The following is an 18,756-nucleotide window of genomic DNA, read 5'->3' as shown; positions in this document are numbered from 1 at the left end:
GGTGAGGAATTGACAATTATTTGCTTTGCATAGTCCAAATAGAATCCTACCTAGACTCTGGGGAATCCAAGGAGGGATTTTCCTCTCCACCCCTTTGCTCCCCTATACCTGCCTGTTTCCAAGCAATCTCAATCCCTTAGAAACAGCATCTTGTGTTTTGATGGCCTCTAGGACTGGCTGGGGGGTGGGTTGTGCTCCAGAATTTCATCTGGACTCCATCTGTCTCTAGTATTGGTCCAGAAAACGTTTCTTTTCTTTTTTCTTTCTTTCTTTCTTTTTTTTTTTTTTACTTTATTGATTGGTTGGTTGGTTGGTTGGTAGATTTTTGGACCACATCCAGTGGTGCTCGGGGGTTACTCCTAGCTCTGCACTCAGAAATTGTCCCTGGCAGGCTAGGGGACCATATGGTATGCTGGGAATAGAACTGAGTCCCTCCCAGGTCAGCCACATGCAAGACAAACACCTCACCACTGTGCTATCCCTCCAACCCGGAACAGCTTTTCTTGGCCCAGGAAGTTCCGGGGTGCCACAGTTGAAAATTGCATCAATAGGGTTAGAGTATCACCCCTGCCAGTGCCCTGCCCTGCCTTGCCACAGGCCCAGAACCTGGGGCATTTCCTCGTCAACTCCTTCCCAATCTCTTCTCCTTGAACAAGCTTTTCACAAGGCAGAGTGATGTCACAGCACTAAGTAGAGACTATATTGAACCCCCATATTCCCATGAAAGGACCCACACAGACTCTACCCTGTACCCCAGGCTCAGGAACCTGGGAAGCAGGGTAGGGAACTTGAGGTTTCTGGTCCCTCAAAAAGGGGTCCTTGCCTGCTTCCCATGGGGATTAGTGTGCTCCTTGCTTGCTTTTAGGTTCCCTAGAATAGACACACACACACACACACACACACACACACACATTTGGCATCCACGTGGAACATACTTTTCTTGATGGTCACATCCCTCGCTTACATGCTGGCCCAGTTGAACCAAGCACAGTGTTTAAAGTGAGAAATCAATCGATCATTTTTTCCCGCAGAGGAAATCAATAATACCTGAAGTGTGTCCTAGAAAGGGTGAAGTTTGTCAAGAAATCCAATGTCCAGGCATCTCAGCATTCAGCTGGTCCTTCCCAAGCACCCTTCTGGGATGTTCTCAGAAGGAAGAGGCCCCACGGGCTCAGCTCATGCCTCCCAGGAGAAGCTTCTGGGATGAGTGGGCCTGCAGGCGACATCTCACAAGCCGGCTCAAGCAGCTGCCACCGAGGGACAGTCCCAAATCTCATCCTGACAGTGTTTTTCAGGGACCAGCAGTGCCCAGACAGAGCTCAGGACCCCAGCAAAGCCTGTGTCCCACATGGTTAAACAGTGGGGGTCTCTTTACACTTCGGGATGCAGGGTAACTGCACCTCTACCTACTTGAAAAGGGTTCTCCACTGTCCCTATGTCTCTTTTAGACCTTTCTCCTCCTACTTGGGAGACCCTGGTTCTGTGGCGGTGCCCTCTGCTTTGGACCCATTTGTTTTCATCCTTTCATTGTCCTTTATTTCACTTTATTTCCTTTATTTCCTTCATTTTTGGTTCCTTTGACTCACTCTCAAATATGTGGCTCATGGTCTCTAGAACTTGTGTTTAAACTATGACACGTTCATTTTAGAAGTTAATATATACACAGTTAGGTCTTATTGTTTTGTTTTGTGCATTTATTTTTCGGTTTTGGTTTTGGGGCCACACCCAGTTGTTCTCAGGCCTTGTTCCTAGTTCTGTGCTCAGGGATCCCTCCTGACAGTGCTCCGGGTTACTCAATAGGGTACTGGGGATTGAACTGGGTAATTTAGGCGTGAATTTATATGATTCTAGAAACATCATTTCAGAGACCCCCCACTCCCTCTGCCCTTCTCTGCACAGCCAGGGCTGGTCCATAGTTCTTGGGGGTTCAGCATCTGGAACCTCACCCTCTGTTTCCCCTACCCAGTGTCTGCTGAGAGAAAGCAAGATCCAAGGCCAGGTTCTGCCTCCATCCACAGAGACCACCTGGAGAACAGGGATGGGGGGAGGGGTCATCCTCCCCTGGACCCCCACAGACAATAATACCCCTGGGGCTGCATGGGAGAGGGGAGAAAAATCACAATAAGATAAGAAAATGTGCCAAAGGGAAGAAGATTCCTGCTGACATCTTGTTCCTCCATGAACATCCTGTTCTCTCCCCATCTGAGAACTCTCATTGTTAGATCACCCCATGTACCATATCTCCAAGCCCAGGTGAACAAGTCTGAATCAGGGTCACTCATGAAATAATACAAACCGGCTGAGGGTGAAGCACGTCTAGTCTGGCAGTCTTCTCTTCGTATCTCCCATTAGCTACTTGCCAAAACTGCCGTTTTGATTGAGTCCAAAGACCACCCCTGGGTGGGGCAGTAAGAAACGAGCAAGGGCAAATAGCTCAGGCTATCCTGAGCCAGTCCCACCCAGGCTTACAAAGAAGACCATCTCTGTTTGGGGGTAAATCCAAGTTGTAAACAAGCATACAAAAGGACCAGGGATGATATTGGTTTGAGGTCAAATAAGGTGTAACCTAACACCCCATCATCACACAACAGCCTGTCTGGATGGACAGTGTGCACCGGGCAGCAGGGGCAGGAAACTGAGGCACTTGCTTTGAGGGGACACTCTTGTCAAAGTAGCAGCCCCCCTTACGTCCTCACGTGCACTCCTGGTCTATTTCCTTTTTGTTTGTTTTTGTTTGGGGGGGACACACTGACAGCACCCAGGAATTGCTCCTGGCTCTGTGCTCAGAAATTACTCCTGGCAGGCTCTGGGGACCCTATGGGATGCTGAGGATTAAACTTGAATCAGTCACATGCAAGGCAAATGCCCTACCCACTGTGCAATCGTTCTGGCCCCATTCTGATACGTTTTCTCCCAAGCAGCCATGGGCAGGGTAGGGAATAAATAGTTTATGGCTCCTAAATCCATGTGTCCTGGCTAAGACATCGTTTTCTCTGTGACGTCTGAGGTATTTATGGTTGCTAGTTGTCTCTCCAGCCTGAGAAGCTGCCTCCTAAATGACAGCTCCGTCCAGAGGCACTGCCTGAGTAAAGGCAGTGGGACCCCCTCCTGAATCCCCTCCACAGTTGATGCTGCTTTTATGGGGACACAGAGGGTAGGCTGTTTCATGCATAAAGTGTTCCAAACGGGAACGTTCTCAACAGCCAGGAGCTGTGACTGGAGTCAGAGCCTGCCTGGATGGCATCTTCTGGTGCTGGGGAACATTTCTGGGCACCCTAATGATCAAGGAATGTTGTACCATCTGCAGTACAAATCCATCTGCCCAGGCAGGTCCGGGAACCCAGGGCCTGACAGGCTCAGCCATGTAGAGTGGGTGCCAGGCACCAGACCAGTAGGTGGCTGTGGGATGGATATACCTGCTGGCCAGAGTGGAAACAGCTGCTTTGATGAGCAGCTGGGAGGCAGATGTGAGTACCTGAGGAGGTGAGCTGAGCACCTGGGGGAAGGCCTTTGCGGCTCTTGTCATCTGGGATTGGCTGCTGCTCCTGGGCTGGGAGCCAATGGATGGGCTGTTGCAACAGCATCCTTGGGAGCCTCTGCTAAGAGCTGGAGATTCTTTTGCTTTGAAAGCTGCAGGAAACACTGGGTTTGGGTTGAGCTGAAGAGCCCCTGAGCTCATGTGGGGCGCCTGCCTTCAGCCTCAGGACCCCACCAGGTTAGAACCAAGTTCCTCAAGGTGCCCAGAGCTGCACTGATCCAGTGGGCACCCCTCTGCCTTTTTGTTTGTTTATTTGTTTTTGTTTTGGGGCCACATCCGGCGATGTTCAGGGGTGACTCCTGGCTCTGCGCTCAGAAATCGCTCCTGCCAGGCTTAGGGGACGATAGGGGATGCTGGGGATAGAACCTGGGCCAGTCCTGGGTCAGTCGCGTGCAAGGCAAACGCCCTACCCCTGTGCTACCATTTCAGCCCCCCCAACACTACCTTTTTAGGGATTGACCCTGAAAGCTGAAGACCCTCTGGCTCCCCAGATCACCCTTCTCTCTCCTTCCTGCACCCACACACACCCCATCAGTCCCTTGCAACCTTTGGGCCTGGCCAGGAGTGGGATCCATGCTCTGGGCTCCAAGTCAGTCAGCTGAATCTGCAGCATTAATGCCTCATTCTAGGAGCTCTAAGAAGCCTTTGAAAATGGGTTCAGCGTGGATGAAGGTCACGTGTTGATTGTGATAAACTGTCCTTCGTTCAATGCAACATTGGTCTGGATTTACAGGGAAATGTATTAAAACAAGAGACCTAGATCTACCCGGGGGTTGGGGGGATTAGATGAGAAGACAGTAAAATCAAAGTCACCCAAACACCCTGTGGATATGCCTCGTGTAAAAAGTTCCTTCACAGAGGCTCCTTCCCAAAGTTGATCTTTGCCTCAACCCCAGGAGAAGGGAAGGGTTTGCATTTGATGGAAGTGAAATTTGGAGCCTTCAACTGAGGTTTGCTGTAAATGGTCCCTGTATTTACATAATTATAGAAAATGTTATAGAAAATGTTGTTCTGTGCCCTCTCCCTCTCCGTCCTGTTAACGAGCCTGTTCTGGGAGGCAGATCTCATAGACCTCTGTAACTAGAAAAAATTCTGCCTAGTAGAATGGAGCAGATATCGACTTGCCCTTACGGAGATGGTATCAGAATCAAACCTGAAATAATGGCTAGGATTTGCTTTTTGAGCACTTACCTGGGAGTTCCTTGTTAACCCGTAAGAAAATAAAAATGAACCATTGAAAACCTACTGCAATATCATCCTCACCCCCACACCCACAGATGCTTTCAAGGGGCCCTTCGGAACCCATTTCCAAGTTGTTCACCCACACCTTTCTCCCTGCGTTTGGTCTAAAGGTTCAATTTTGTTAAAAAATAAAATAAAATAAAAGCCTTTATTTGCATTCTGCAAATCTGCTCTGCTTCAAACATGGAGAGACTGACTTAGGGAAGCTGTTTTTAGCAAGCCAGGAAGAGAAAAGGGGGTGAAGAGAGCGAGCAAAATGCACATTTAGTTTGGGGACAATCAACTCTATCCATGTCCCCTTAACTCAGACTCGGGTATTTTAATCACTGCAGAGGACTAGCAACCCCTGAATCGTCTCCTTGCTGATTTTCTCACAAGAGAATTGCTTGCTCTCAGGCGCCTAGTTCCCTTCTGCAACGAGGGAGGGTACAGGAGGAAACCCATTTTCCCAAATCTCTCTGTATTTCTCTGTATCTGAGAGATTTTTTTATTTTAGATTATATATATAAATGAAATCTTGTATTTCTTTTTCTCTGGGTCTTACTGTACTTCTCACAATGACTTCTAGAGCCTCCGTCTACCATATTTTTTTCTGCCATAAGATGCACTTTTTCCCAAAAAAAATTGAGGAAAATGTCTGTGGTTCTTATCAAGTGAATGCTGCTTAGAGCTGAAGCCCAAGGGCAGGGGTGGGGAGCAGAGACTAACCACTTGACACCTGCAGTAGGATGCCCCTTTATTGCTCAGGCATAGCACATAAAATGGGCAATCAGGTTAAGGCACTTGCACTATCACAAAAAGAGCTTTCATTTAATACTATTTAATCACTGCTGCAACTTTTTTTTTTAATTAATCAAAAAGTATTTTTAAAAATGTTTTCTTGGTTTTTTTCTTTTGTTTTTGTTGTTGTTGTTGTTGTTGTTGTTGTTGTTGTTGTTGGGGTTACTCCTGGCTCTGCATTCAGAAATCGCTCCTGGCAGGATCAGGAACCATATGCAATGCCGGGATTCAACCCACCACCCATCCTGGATCAGCTGCATGCAAAGCAAATGCCCTATCCCTGTGCCATCTCTTCGGCCCATATTTTCTTATTTTCTGATGTAAAAAAAAAGTTAGTTATATGTGTTTAACAAGTTGTGGGCTGGTGTATTGTAAATATTGCAGGCTGGTTATTCCTAGCCATCGTCTCCTAACGATGTCTCACATTGCCCCATTTGCTTTAGAATATTTTTTTATTGTTTTCCTCATCTAAAAACTATATGCATCTTATAGTCAAGTGTGTCTTATAGAGCGTAAAATACAGTATATCATCACCAGCTGGCATGATCCATTCTTTTTGTGGTTCCTACGTGGATGCGTGTGTTGTGATTTTGATTTGCATTTCTCTGGTGGTTATTGTCTTCTATATGTCTTGAAAAGGTGTCTATTCAGATTTGTCCTTATTAAATCAGATTGTTTTTGCTATTGAAAAATAAATACTTGGAGTGAGGTTGAGATCACAGGATGCAGAGCCCATGCCAGGAGGCCCTAAGGATTTTATCCCTGATGCCTCTAGGCTCCTCCTATTTCTCCTCCCTCTCCCCACCTCGACTTGACCCTCTGGGAGTCTACTAATGCTCTGTGTTGAGATCCATAGCACTGACCCTGGGCATTAGAGCTGCTTCCTGTCACACTGCATCCCAAACTCCACAAAAACATGAGCCCTTTTCTTGTTGAAGCAGGGTTTTTAGTGGAGAAACTGGCTTGCACCACTGGGAATGGAAATTCAGGCAACTCTCGTCCCAAAGCCTGAGCAGCAAAGGAAGCCAGTGGGTATCCAGGAAGGCCACACATGCTGTACGTCTTATGTGAGGTCACCAGAAACAGCTTTTCTCTGGTGAGAAAGAGGGGAGCAGGGGTGAGGCTTTTCGCCAAGATAGCGCCTTGGTTTCAGCAGCACCAGAGGAGGAGCTGAGATGGTACTGGGGGAAATAGTGGCAGGTGTGGCTGAGTGTTTATCTGAGGCTCTTCAAGCTTTTAGCTTTAGCTACCAGCTCTGAGTCTCAGGCTGTGTGTATGCATATTGCTGAATGAGAGGCACTTCTGTAGGTGAGCTCTGGAAGACCAGCAATGGTATGTATATGGGAAAGGCCAGTGAAGAATGAAGAATGCTGGAGAATCTATGAAGAGGAGCAGGAAATTGTCTGTGGAGTCTGCAGAACCATTTGTTGCGGAAGGCAAAGAATGATCCTCTAGGGAAGCAGCATTGGCTGATTACTCCTGAAATCTTTTCCAGCCTCATGAACCCAAGGTCAGTCATGACCAAGGGCAGAATTTCTCCTTCAAAGTTGAACACAGAAATATTCCATAGACCATCAGGCAGAACTCAGACAAGGTCTTTCCTAAGGACCAGGATAGGAAGCTCACCATGGATATTTCTAGAAATCTGAACTCAGGGTCCAGGAAAGAATTCAAGACTCTAAAGAGAAATTAGGGAAAATATTCACCTTGTATAGTGAATCCCAAGTGGTTCCTCTCTTTGAAAGCACCAAACCTGAATATTTTATATTATTTTCTTTCTTTATTTCCCCCACCAAAATATAGAGCAATTTAATGAGGGATGCTAAAGAACATCGAAGTCACTCTATCCAAAAAGAAAGTAAAGTCCCACCCCACTACAATACTTCAGGGAGAGTCTCTGCCATTTTAAAGGAGATTTTCTACACCTTGGTTTAATTTTCACATAGTTTAATTTAATTTACTCACACACAGAGATATTAAGGTCCAAATACTGCAGCCAAGATGAAACATGTTTAACTGTGATCTAGTCTAGTGACGGGCTCATGGGCCATTTTTATTTCCTTTCACCATATCTATACTTGTCAAATCCTCAACCTGAGCAGACACTGCCTTCATAAGCAGGAAAAATAAAAAGCATCTTAAGAAAAATAACATCCCAGTTGTTGGAAAGCAGCTCAGACCGGTTTCATGGCAACTCAGAAAAATGCCCATAAATCAGAAAGTTCCTAAGATGCGGTTTTGTTTGTCGGCTAGACATTTTCTAGAAATAAGCCCCAGAATCCAGTTGTGTCTGGGTTGTCAGGGAAAGCAAAGCAAAGAACTTGAAACATTTCATGCATTTGCTTCTACTGACCAACCCGACATCAAAGCAGGAAAAAACCAGGTGGGAGCATGCTTGGTCCTATTGGGATCCCGTCTCTGCCATCCGTGACTCACTACCACAACTGCTGCTCCTCCGAATTCTCTCTACAGCCTGGTTCTTCTCCTTATAAAAGTGGGGAAACTACCTAAAATATTACTGTGAAATATTTTTAATCCACCGTGGTAAAAATAAAAATTATTTAAAAGAAAGTGGGAAAACTGAGGCACCAGTGCACTCAGATGCATTAATTCCAGTGAGAGAGACTCCCTTGCCCTTGAATCTGGGCAGGGTGTGAGGAGTCACCGAGAGCATCAGTTAGTGCCAGTACAACCTCTGCCAGAAGCCTTTCTGATTCCCTCTCCAGAGCTGAACAAGGAGGGAGAAGCTGAAGTGACAGGACAGATAGAAAGACCCTTGCTCTGGCAGGCTGCTGCCCAAGTTTGATGCATGGCATCAATATGATTCCCCTGAGCATGGCCAGGCGTGATCCCTGAGAGCCAAGCCCCCAAAGCAAATAAGTGGGAAAAATTTTTTAAAGAGATAGAGGGGCAGGAGTGATAGCACAGCAGTAAGGCATTTGCCTGGCACTCAGCCGACCTGGGTTGGACCCAAGGTTGATCCTGGCATTCTATATGTTCCCCCGAGCCTGCCAGGAGAGATTTCTGAGTGCAGAGATGGGACTAACCCCTGAGCCCCACTGGGTATGGCCCAAAACAAATAAAGTAAAAAATAAAAATATAAAGGAGAGATTCCCAGAGGTGTGAGGAAAGTCTTCAATTAAACTCTTGTGAGAACGTTGCTGACCCCCCCAGCCCAGTACTAGAGAGCCCTTCAGAGCCACAATTAGTGTGAGTCCTTGTGAGCCTGAAGACAACTCAGGCCCTCCCAACATGCTGCTCTCAGGATAAACACAGCCAACCTGTCGTCCAACCTGAGCTCCATGAAGAAAACCTGCCAGACATGGGATTGCCATCTGGCTCCCTTCTAAAAGCATCAGCTGCCATCATGGCAAAAAACAAATTTGAGATCCAAACACACACATGTGTGTGGATGCGCCAGAATCAGATTAAGCATTCATACCTTCATCCTTGGTCCAAGGGCAATGACTACGAGACACGGGGCAAACAGGTGAAACTTAGAAAAAGCGACTCCTTGTTCGAAGCAGCAGAGCTTCATCTGCCACTGAGCATATCGTGGGGAGCAGAAAACAAGGGAAGAGACATGAAGGGGAATATAAGTGTGTCACAAAGCCTAGCTACCTTGTCTCCAAGATGGCTTCCCTCTGCTAAAGAAGCTTCCAGCATTTTCTAGCTTTGCAGTTACAGGCCGAGGTAGCTGGCCAAGCCACAGGCCATGGAGGAGTATAGAACGTGTGTGTGTGTGTGTGTGTGTGTGTGTGTGTGTGTGTGTGTGTGTGTGTGTGTGTGCTGTGTGCTGTCTCGCTGTGCTCCTGTGTGTCTGTGTCAGTGATCTGGTATCCCAAGAGTCAGAGCCTGTCATGAACAAATGTTTGTTGGACTGGCAGGTCTGTGCCCACCTTCCCTCACACACAGAAGAGGGGACAGGGGCAGGCTCAGGTGTGCAAGGAGGATTGGGAGAAGTGACATCCACTAGAAAACATGATGCTAGAGTCTTTTCCTTTGTGCCCAGGCACATCCTGTGGGGAAGCACTTGGGGACACCATGTATTGGCACTTGGATCCAGAGAATAACTCCTTGTACAGGCCCCTTGTCCGCTTCCCCCATGGTGTGGCTTCATGGAGTTAGTGGACACAGACAAGGATGGCTTCTAGATCCTGGGCTATGCACAGGACTTTAGCGCTGCAACTCTAATAGTTAATGATAAAGACGGGTCGGTGTCCGAGGGTTTTAGAGGAAGCTTTGCATCTATCCCAGAACATCCTATTTTAGCTCTGAGATGAAAAATGTGTGTGCCATCCTTGTGTTTTTTTTTTAAACACTGCTGCCTTTTGACAATTTGCAAAAATTTTAAGTAGCCAATGGAAATAGCCAATTGGAAGTAGCACAGGAAGTAGCCTGTGCTGTGGCCTTACATGAGTTGCAAGTGTGTGTTCTTGATGACCCTCGTGTATGGTTGAATGAGAAATTTGCCCCCTAAAGACTGGTTGATTCCAGCCCTCTCCACATGCCCCACCCTTCTCTTCTTGGCATTTCATCATTTCCACCTATTGAAGGCTGATCAGTCGGGATAGACCGACCTTAACCCTTCTCCACTAAACAAACAAGTGAATTCTAGAACACAGCTCTTGGAGTGCAATGGGAAATGGTCTTTGGGTTTTCATGGTTGGATTCTGCTAGTTGGGTAAACCCAATGGCTTCAACTGTCTTCACTTCAGGCTGCCCCTTGCCCTCAGCCTTCAGAGTTGAGAGAGGAGAGGGGCCACCTAGAGTCCAGCCCCTCAGGAATAGCTCAGATGTGACTTTCCACTGAGTATCAGAGTCAGGCCTGGACTCCAGAGGGACAGAGGCACCCCCCAGGCCTGTCCTGCTGACGGGAAAATCAGGCAGAAACTGGAGAGGTGAAGGCCTCTGTAGCCTCCTTCACTCATGATGAAAACATGGACCCTTTGACCTGCTCACCCAGGCCTGGGAGGCCATGTGACAAAGGGAAAAGGCTTGGCAGGATGTTTCCTTCCAGAGAGCCTGAGTGAAAGACTTTGTGGAAACTAAGTCAGCCCCACACCATTGTCTTAAAAACTTAGAAATGCTCTTACCTCAGGTCACAGGATAGCTGTAGGCCCACTTGTACAGCTCAAGCCCGTGTCTAGGCTCTGAGGAAGGTGTAGGACACGAATTGATTAAGGCCTCACTGAGGAGGTCACATGAGGCTCCTTTTCAGAGTCCTTGGGGTTGTGGGGGAGTTGGCAGTTGCATCCTATTTGTGGTTGTCCTGGCACTCGCACCTCAGGGTCCCCCCAGAACATACAGAGGGGTGGAGGGCTCAGAGGATTCCCAAGACACAACCTTGGTGCCTCAGGAGTGGCATCTGAGGGTCCCAGAAAACAGGCATATTTGGGTGGAACTGACATTCAGCTCACCTCAGGACTCCACCCCACCTCTCAGAGCTGCTACAAGGGAGTTGCTGCTTCAGTCCTTAAAAAAGGCACCAACAGGGCCGGGGCCATAGCATAACAGGGAAGGTGATTGCCTTGCACATGGCCAACCTGAGTTCCATAGGGTCCCCAGTACCACAGAACTGAGCTCTGAGCTCAGAGCCAGGAAGAACTCCCGAGCGCCACCAAGGATGGCCAAAAGAAATGAGATGAGTGATCATGTCCATGTATTTTATTTTGTGACACTTTCCTGCACGTATCAATGTTGTGGGAGTAGGGTGAAGGCAGAAGGCGAGGAGAGTGTCGTGGGCACCTTTCCTGGCCCTCTGAGGGGAGGGCACGCCTAGTCCATCCACCTGCTGTGTTCCAATGTGTGGGTTCTGGCGTGCAGGGAAGCCACAGCTGAGAGCTCTTTCCTGCTCCTCCTCTTCAGAAAGGCCTCCCCAGGCTTCGCTGCTGCTCCCTCTCAGGAGGGGAGGACGGACCTCCTCAGCCCAAGAGGCATTTCTGCACACTGGATTGATTCTGTACCCCTGGGGGGGGGAGGTCCCCCCACGCCCCCAGACCTGTCTCCCACCCAACTTCTGGAAGAATGTGCTGGGGGCTTGGCCTGGAAGTCTGCTGGCTCCCTCTACCCTACCCCCCTACCTCGCACAACCCCCTCCTCCCAGCTCCTCTCTCTCCTGTGCTCCTCCTCCTCCTCCTCCTCCTTTCCTCTGGCCCCTGTTGGTCAACTTCTATTCTTCTCTATTGCAGCAAAACAATTTCAGTCAAGGTAATTGATGATGAGGAATATGAGAAAAACAAGACCTTCTTCCTTGAAATTGGAGAACCCCGCCTGGTGGAGATGAGTGAGAAGAAAGGTGGGGAGCTGTTTCGGGGCACAGCCCCCCAGCTTCTCCCAGCCTGTGGGCCCTGGATGCCTGTTCTCATGAGACCGTGACTCACCACACACACACATCCCTCCTGCTATGTAACGGGGCATGGGGGCCTGGCCCGAGCTACCTCTTTCGGCTGCGCTGGACGATGGCAGGAGGATGGTCAGGGAAGTCCAGGAAACTTCTGTTTCTGGGCTCAAGGGGTGCAGAGTCTGGCTCTGCCTAGAGGAAGTCAGCACTCTGGCTTCCCCATGCAAATTTGGGGTTCTCCTGCCTGCTCATGAGAAAGGAGCTCGATGCCCCGGAGTCTTCTCGGTGAGCACAGCCAAGAGTCACCACCGCAAATGCCCCTTTACATGGCGAGGAGCCCATGTGTGGCCGCTTCCTTCATCAACTCCCATAACACAGCCTGGTGGCCCCCAGCATGAGTGTGTGACTCCAACCATCTGTTTTGCATTTGTCTTGTGTTCCCACAGGAAGATCATTACCATTAGAATATATGACCGGGAGGAATATGAGAAAGAGTGCAGTTTCTCCCTTGTGCTGGAGGAACCCCAGTGGATAAGAAGCAACATGAAAGGTGTGAGAGTGACCAAAGACATCCCAGTGAGAAACTGGACTCTTCTCTCCCGTGTCCTTTTTACTCTCACACTAACGCTGTCCTCTCCTTCGCTGCCCAGCACTGGCCCCCCCTGGCCTCCGAAGCTTTCGCACTGTCCTTGCCCTTCCCTCCACCACCACCCCCAGTTGGCCAGGAACCAGGCAATGCCCGTTTCCTGGGCACAGCCAGGGTCAGTGGAGATTTCCTGCAAAGGCTTTCCCTGGCTCTGATGTGAGGGTCTGAAAGAAGGATTTCATGGTCCCTACCTCGGAGTTCAGGCTAAAAGTGAATTCCAGCCATGAGATCACCCTTAAAGCCTCCATGATGGAGACAATTGGCTAGTTTAGGAGTGGTGGTGATCTAACGACAATGAAAAGGGCAGGTCAAAGGAATTCAACCACTAGGCTTCTCTAGGGAGTTTTAAAAGAACATAAGAACCCAGACCTTTAAAGAATAATGTTCTCAATATTTGAGTATTGCTCGAGGCATGATATTTTCATATCAAGTATGGCATTTAAAAGAGATTGTGGCCTGAGAGAGAGAGGGGGGACAGGGGTTCAAATGTTTATTGGTCCTGTGGCTAACATTAATTCATTCCCCAGCTTGGACCTATGGCACCCAAGCACCACCAGGGATTCCTCCTAAGCACAGAACCAGAGCAACTCCCTGAGTGTTGCTGAGTGTGACATAAGAAAAAAAAAATGACAAAATAAAAGGAACCCTCTATATGAAACCATGTAATCTTCTTTCGTGGGAAGGTTGGAATTGGGGAGAAACTTAGCCTATTCAACCTCAATCTTCTGCATGAATAAATTTCTAAGATGCTGAGTTAAAAAAGGCATGAACAGCATTTATCTAGGCTTTTCTGGACTCTCATTTCAGACCCACATGAGAAGGCCAGTGATTAATAAGGAGACAGGAATTTAATGTCAGCTCTGCAGAGACATTGGGCCTCCTATAATTATTCTGAAGTGGTAGCCATCTTGGAAGAAATTCTATTCACTTTGAGAAATCACTCATTTACAGCTCTTATTCATTGCAGATATTCAACTGATGAAAACAGTTTAAGAACTGGTTGGATAAACGTCCTTACAGGAAATGTATCCTCACACACAGCGAAGGAATCAGACATTGATAACTTTTCATGTAGACCAAACCTTAGGTGGAACTTAACTGTTCCTCCATTTGTAAAGGCTCAGGTAATTCTTTAGGAAAGAGATGGGTTCCCCTGAGCAACACAAGTTGCAAAGGTAGCAGGAGCTTTTGGAATGACAATGAAAGAAATCTGGGACCCTTTTTTGATAGTTTTTCTATACCCCTACAGCAGTGGAAAAGATCTTAGAAAAATGGACTGGCTTCTTCCAAAGATGCTTATGAGCAGGCAGAAGAAGTACCTCCTGATAGCCTGTTTCTATTCCTTCAACTCACCAGAGAGCAACTTTCAGTAATTGTTTTAGTGGCGTATGTGAAAGCCCATTACAAGTTCTTGATGTGCTGTCTGGTTTTATACCTGACAAGCAAGAGTCTTGCCACGATAAATTAAAATGACAAACTTAAGAGAATACCTCTTACCACCATTCCAGGTAAAACTAATCTAAAAATAATATGCAATATTTCCTGAGTAAAAGTCCACCAGTCATTTATTTGACACATTGACCAGGTAGCTTTGACCAAAGTGAAGGGCTGTAGTGACTTGAGATTCTAAGGCTCTAAGTACTTGAGGGAAAGATGAGTTGGGGTGTGTTCCGCCCCAACTCCATCCTGGTCCATTTCTATGGAACTTGAACATCTCTATAAGGTGCCTCGTTTCTCTGGAGTTATACATTCCCTTTATGATTTATAGTCTCAGTTTCCATAAAATTACATAGCCCTGGAAGCATTCCAGTTGGTCATGATGTAAGAGCAAGAGAGATGACACAGTAAACCAGGCCCAGGTTTTGAGGATTTAAGAAAGATTTCTTGGCACCCTAAATATCATGCAAAAGGAGCCTGCAGAGCTCATTACTGGGGGCTCAAGATTCCTTCCAACAAAGGACCCCCAAAGAGAATTGCCTCAGACAACTTCCCTGCTCTCCTTAGACCCTTGGACGGTGGTACCAGGTCAGAGTGGCCAACTAAAGACACCTATATTTTGAATTGACAGCTTCAGGCCATAATTCCCAAGGAAGATGTACTCAGAGAACCAGTCTAGGGTTGGGCTCATTTGCTAAATTCCACAGAGAGATGGCGTGTGAGCACGCAGAAGTGTCTTATCACATGCAGAGAGCAGTGAAATGATGTGTGGAGTCCTATGACCACCCCACATGAGCGGACATCTCTCTCCGGAGTATGCCCGAGAATATGCCCAAAACCACATTTGCTTGGAGTGCTCCCCCATTCCCGTTCTTAGCAGTGGCTTCCTTGCGCTGTTTTTGGGGACCGGCCCAGATTTCTTTCTGCTGATATTCCTCTTCTTTTCATTATTCATCTTGTCTCTTATTCTGTGTTTGTCTTCTGTCTTGTTTCCTTCACAGCCCTGTTGTTGAGTGAGCTTGGTAAGCATTTCATTTCTTGCATTTCCTTTCCCTTTTTCTAGGCTTTGTCCCCCTTCCTGTCAGGAGACATCCTTGATTTCTATTGATTGGTGCAAGGGAGATATTTGTTGAGGGCCAATAGCCCTGTTCCTGTTAAGGTCACATAGTTTCTATTCATTCAGAGTTTCGCATACCCTTTGAAATTCATCGATTCCTTAAGGAATGCACAAGAATTAGATGTGTGCCCTAAATGCTGTAACCTTAAGAGAACAGTTTGTATTGAGTCGTGTGTGACTGTTCTTCTATTTTTCATCCTGGTTAATAGAATCTGGGAGTCCTGCCACCCCGGGTTGGCTGTGGGCAGTCTGATGTCACTGCAGTTGGCATTTAGGGTGAAAGAGAAATCAATGCTAACATTTCTTTTCTCTCTCTCTTTGTCTGTCTCTTGTAGGTGGCTTCACGCTAACAGGTATGAATTTTTTTTAAAAGCCTAATGTCACCCAACTTTATTCTGTTCTCTCTGTTCCCCCTTGATTTAGACATTTTTTTTAAAAAACACTTCTTGTTTGCCTTTGCTTTTATGAAGGAAAATGCCTGTATGGTAAGACAATCCATTTTGAATGATTCTCCCCTACCCTCACCCCATCCCAAGCATCTTTCAGAGAAACCTCACCCTTGCCACCTGTACCTGCATGAACACTGAGCTGGGGCATGGGCAGTCTCCTGCTCACCAGTGGTGCTGGGTGCCAGGCGTGTGCTGTGCCTTTTGGGGAAGGGGCCTGTCATGTTTGCACGTGGACACTCGTCAGTAGATAAACATTCACGGAGCCCCGATCGAGCTGAGCTCCCTACCAGGTGCACCCGGAAGTGCCGGAATAAACAAGGCACTGTCTCTGGGCTCCTGGGTAGAGTGACCCCTGAGGCTGTTGGCTGGCCCCACTTCCCGATCTGCTAAGGTTGTGCCAAGAGCAGAGGACCGGCCTTACCCTTCTCCCCAGTCCCTGTGGCTTCACGCTGTCCTGTCAGCGTGGCATGGGGCTTCCCTTGTCCTATGGAGCACTGTGGAGCACTGTCCAGGGCTCTGTGATATGCCAGTGCCCATGCTTCCAACCGTCCACTCACCAGAGTGCCCCATCTCTGCGACTGGTAGCATATCCCTACAGTGAGGTTCATGTGTGCCCATAGGAGTTATTTTCTATGGAACCCTCTCTTTGAGCCCAAATATTACCCATCTGGAAAGAAAACTAAATGCCAGTGATGGTAGCTGTGAGGTGGCCTCAGTCACAGGCTGAGAAAGCAGTGGCCTTGGCAGTGTAGACTTTGATTCGCAAATGAATTCTCACAGCAGATCACTGAACCCAGTCATCTGGGGGCGGGGGGTGGGGGAGAACATTATGGAAATGTTGCCAGAGTGGGTGATTCACAGAAACAAGCATTCAACTGCCCTCCTGTGAACACATCCCCACTGGGGATGGCCCCCAAGTAGGGCCAACTCTTCTGAGCACTGCCTGCCACACAAAGCATTGGAAGGTCCTCCAGAAGAGTCTCCAGGTCCTGGAGGGTACTTGGCCAGTCCCTTGGCCTCACTCTGTGGTTGGAGTTCTGTGGAGCTCAGGACAGGCACAGACACTGCGGCTATTCAGACTTGCAACTTCTTCAACTCCAATCACCATTTCTGCCCAGTCCGTCTTCTGGAGAAAGTTCTGTTCTGTCACCTGATCAGGGCTCAAGGAGATATGAAAAGGGCGGTTAATTGGACAAGCAGCTCTCCAGCTCCCAGAAGTCATTTTTTCCTTTGGCTTTTGGGCCGCACCTGGCGATATTCAGTGGTTATTCCTAGTTCTGAGCTCAGGAATCGCTCCTGGGAGGTTCAGGGGACCCTATGGGATGCTGAGAATCAAATCTGGATGAGCTACGTGCAAGGCAAATGCCCTCCCCACTGTGTTAGGGTTCCAGCCCCAGTAACTTTTTTTAAGGCAACCATCACAGTGTGGCCGAAGGCTGGGACAATGCTATCTTGTCACCATGCACCAGTGAGTGAGACCTCTTCCTAGACTTTTACAATGACATTGGGATTTTGTTTATAAGAATGTCCTGCTCTTCAAATACCTTCACCTTTAGCATCTAAGTTGTGAGAGTTCAGCTTTCTTTTTTCAGATATTATTTAGAGCAAGTTCTAGAATACTGGACTAGTGATGGTCTCTATTGCCTGCCTGGGACACATCTTCTATCCATGAAGACAGACTCTCTTCCAACCACTAGGTCTTCTGGGAGGCCAACGTTTACATCTGAATTATTGTTACCACTTCCTGCCAAGATCTGAAAATGAACACAGAACAGAAGAACATTCAAAATTCTCTCAAAAAGTCTGCATTGGCCAATTCCTCTTATGCTTCTTCTCCAGTGCCAGAGTATTGGGTTCTACTCCCACATTGGATGTAACGAAAGTTCTAAGACTTAGGTTTACAGAGTGACAGACAGGACAGCTGTGGACCTCCCAAGAATTCCTCTGGGAGCCATTGAAATTTCAGGTTTTGAGCTACAAGAAAGCATTAATACAGCTGGTAAAGCACACGCTTGACCTGGGTTTGATCCCTGGCTCCTCTGATGATCCACCAAGCCAAGACAGGAGTAATTCCTGAGCACAGAGGCAGGAGTCATCCCTGATCACTGTGAGATATGGCCTAAAACCCAGAAATAAAAAAAAAGAAAAGAATTCATCAAGCCTTTGGACTTGTCACTGGGTCATGTATATGCATTGGAGTTCTGCTGTCAGATGAGAAGCAGGACGTTTTGGAGCTGAAAGGGTCCTTCCTTTGCTTCTAGAGCTCTGGGCCTGGAACCCAGAGGCCTCACTGAGGGTGCAGCTCAGTCCTGAGAATGCTCTGGCATTCACACATTGTTATCACACACACACACACACACACACACACACACACACACACACACACACACCGCAGACTTAGCCTCATCAAACAGACCTTGCAGGGGTCTGCAAGATCATTCTGCTGGACACCATCCACAGTGTTCCCTGAGGCACTCTCCATGCAGGCTCCACGCAGGCCTCTGCCTCACCCTCTGCTCAGGCCTGGAGGGAAGGGAAGAAAGGAGCTGTCATGGCTGACCGTGAGGAACTGAGTCCAGCAGAACCCAGGACAACCCACCAAAGGGAGACCTAGAATGCTTTGTCTAAATCTGGATAACACTCAGGAGCATCAGCATGGCTCCCACAAAGGACAGACTTTCCTGGGTTCTGAGAGCAAAAAGGACCTGTGGGTGCCTCAGATGGGCACCTGGGTGAGGGGGAAAGGTACCCCTTCACCTCCCAGCTCCAAATACTACACCTCAGTGAAGACAGATTCTGCCTGAGTGTAGACCTGGGGATCAGCAGGTGGTCCTGGGCCCCAAAACTCAGCACTTTGATCAAGATGGGAGCAGTGAGGCTCCTGGTAGAAGCCGGAAGGGGCAGGGCTGGAAGTTCCTGGAATCAGTTCGATGAACACCACAATCCCAGGTAGTCCCAAGTGGTCCTAGGAGGTCCTGGTTCAGAAAGCACTCCTCACTTTACCCCAGGAAACCAGACGTGTGTGAGCAGACATTAGCACCCCCCCATCCTGCACCCCACAGGGCTTATTCAGTTTCACCAGGGCCTCAACTGTGCACCCCACATTTCTGATCCTTCTGGAGCACGCAGCGGCAGGAACTTGGAGGAGTGGCTGATCCTGAGATGGGGGCATCGGCTGCCCCTTCTTGGGGACACTCACGGGCA

At 48.1% G+C, this 18,756-nt stretch overlaps 1 protein-coding gene across 5 annotated transcripts in view; it reads left to right on the top strand.

The window, feature by feature from the left end:
• The window catches only part of SLC8A1 (solute carrier family 8 member A1), a 150,399-nt gene that overhangs the window by 113,743 nt on the left and 17,900 nt on the right, over positions 1–18,756 (top strand). For 2 of the 5 annotated variants that reach the window (XM_049784246.1, XM_049784247.1), the window contains exons 3-6: positions 11,752–11,858; positions 14,988–15,008; positions 15,439–15,456; positions 15,574–15,588. In XM_049784246.1, coding sequence (XP_049640203.1) covers positions 11,752–11,858; positions 14,988–15,008; positions 15,439–15,456; positions 15,574–15,588 — 161 coding nt within the window. The remainder of the gene's footprint in view (positions 1–11,751; positions 11,859–14,987; positions 15,009–15,438; positions 15,457–15,573; positions 15,589–18,756) is intronic. The other 3 variants (XM_049784249.1, XM_049784248.1, XM_049784250.1) reach the window with 3 other exon arrangements.

The sequence above is a fragment of the Suncus etruscus genome, chromosome 12 (assembly GCF_024139225.1).
Source record: "Suncus etruscus isolate mSunEtr1 chromosome 12, mSunEtr1.pri.cur, whole genome shotgun sequence".
NCBI classification, from domain to species: domain Eukaryota; kingdom Metazoa; phylum Chordata; class Mammalia; order Eulipotyphla; family Soricidae; genus Suncus; species Suncus etruscus.
The sequence above is the reverse complement of the archived record's forward strand: the minus strand, read 5'-3'. Positions and strand labels throughout refer to the sequence as shown.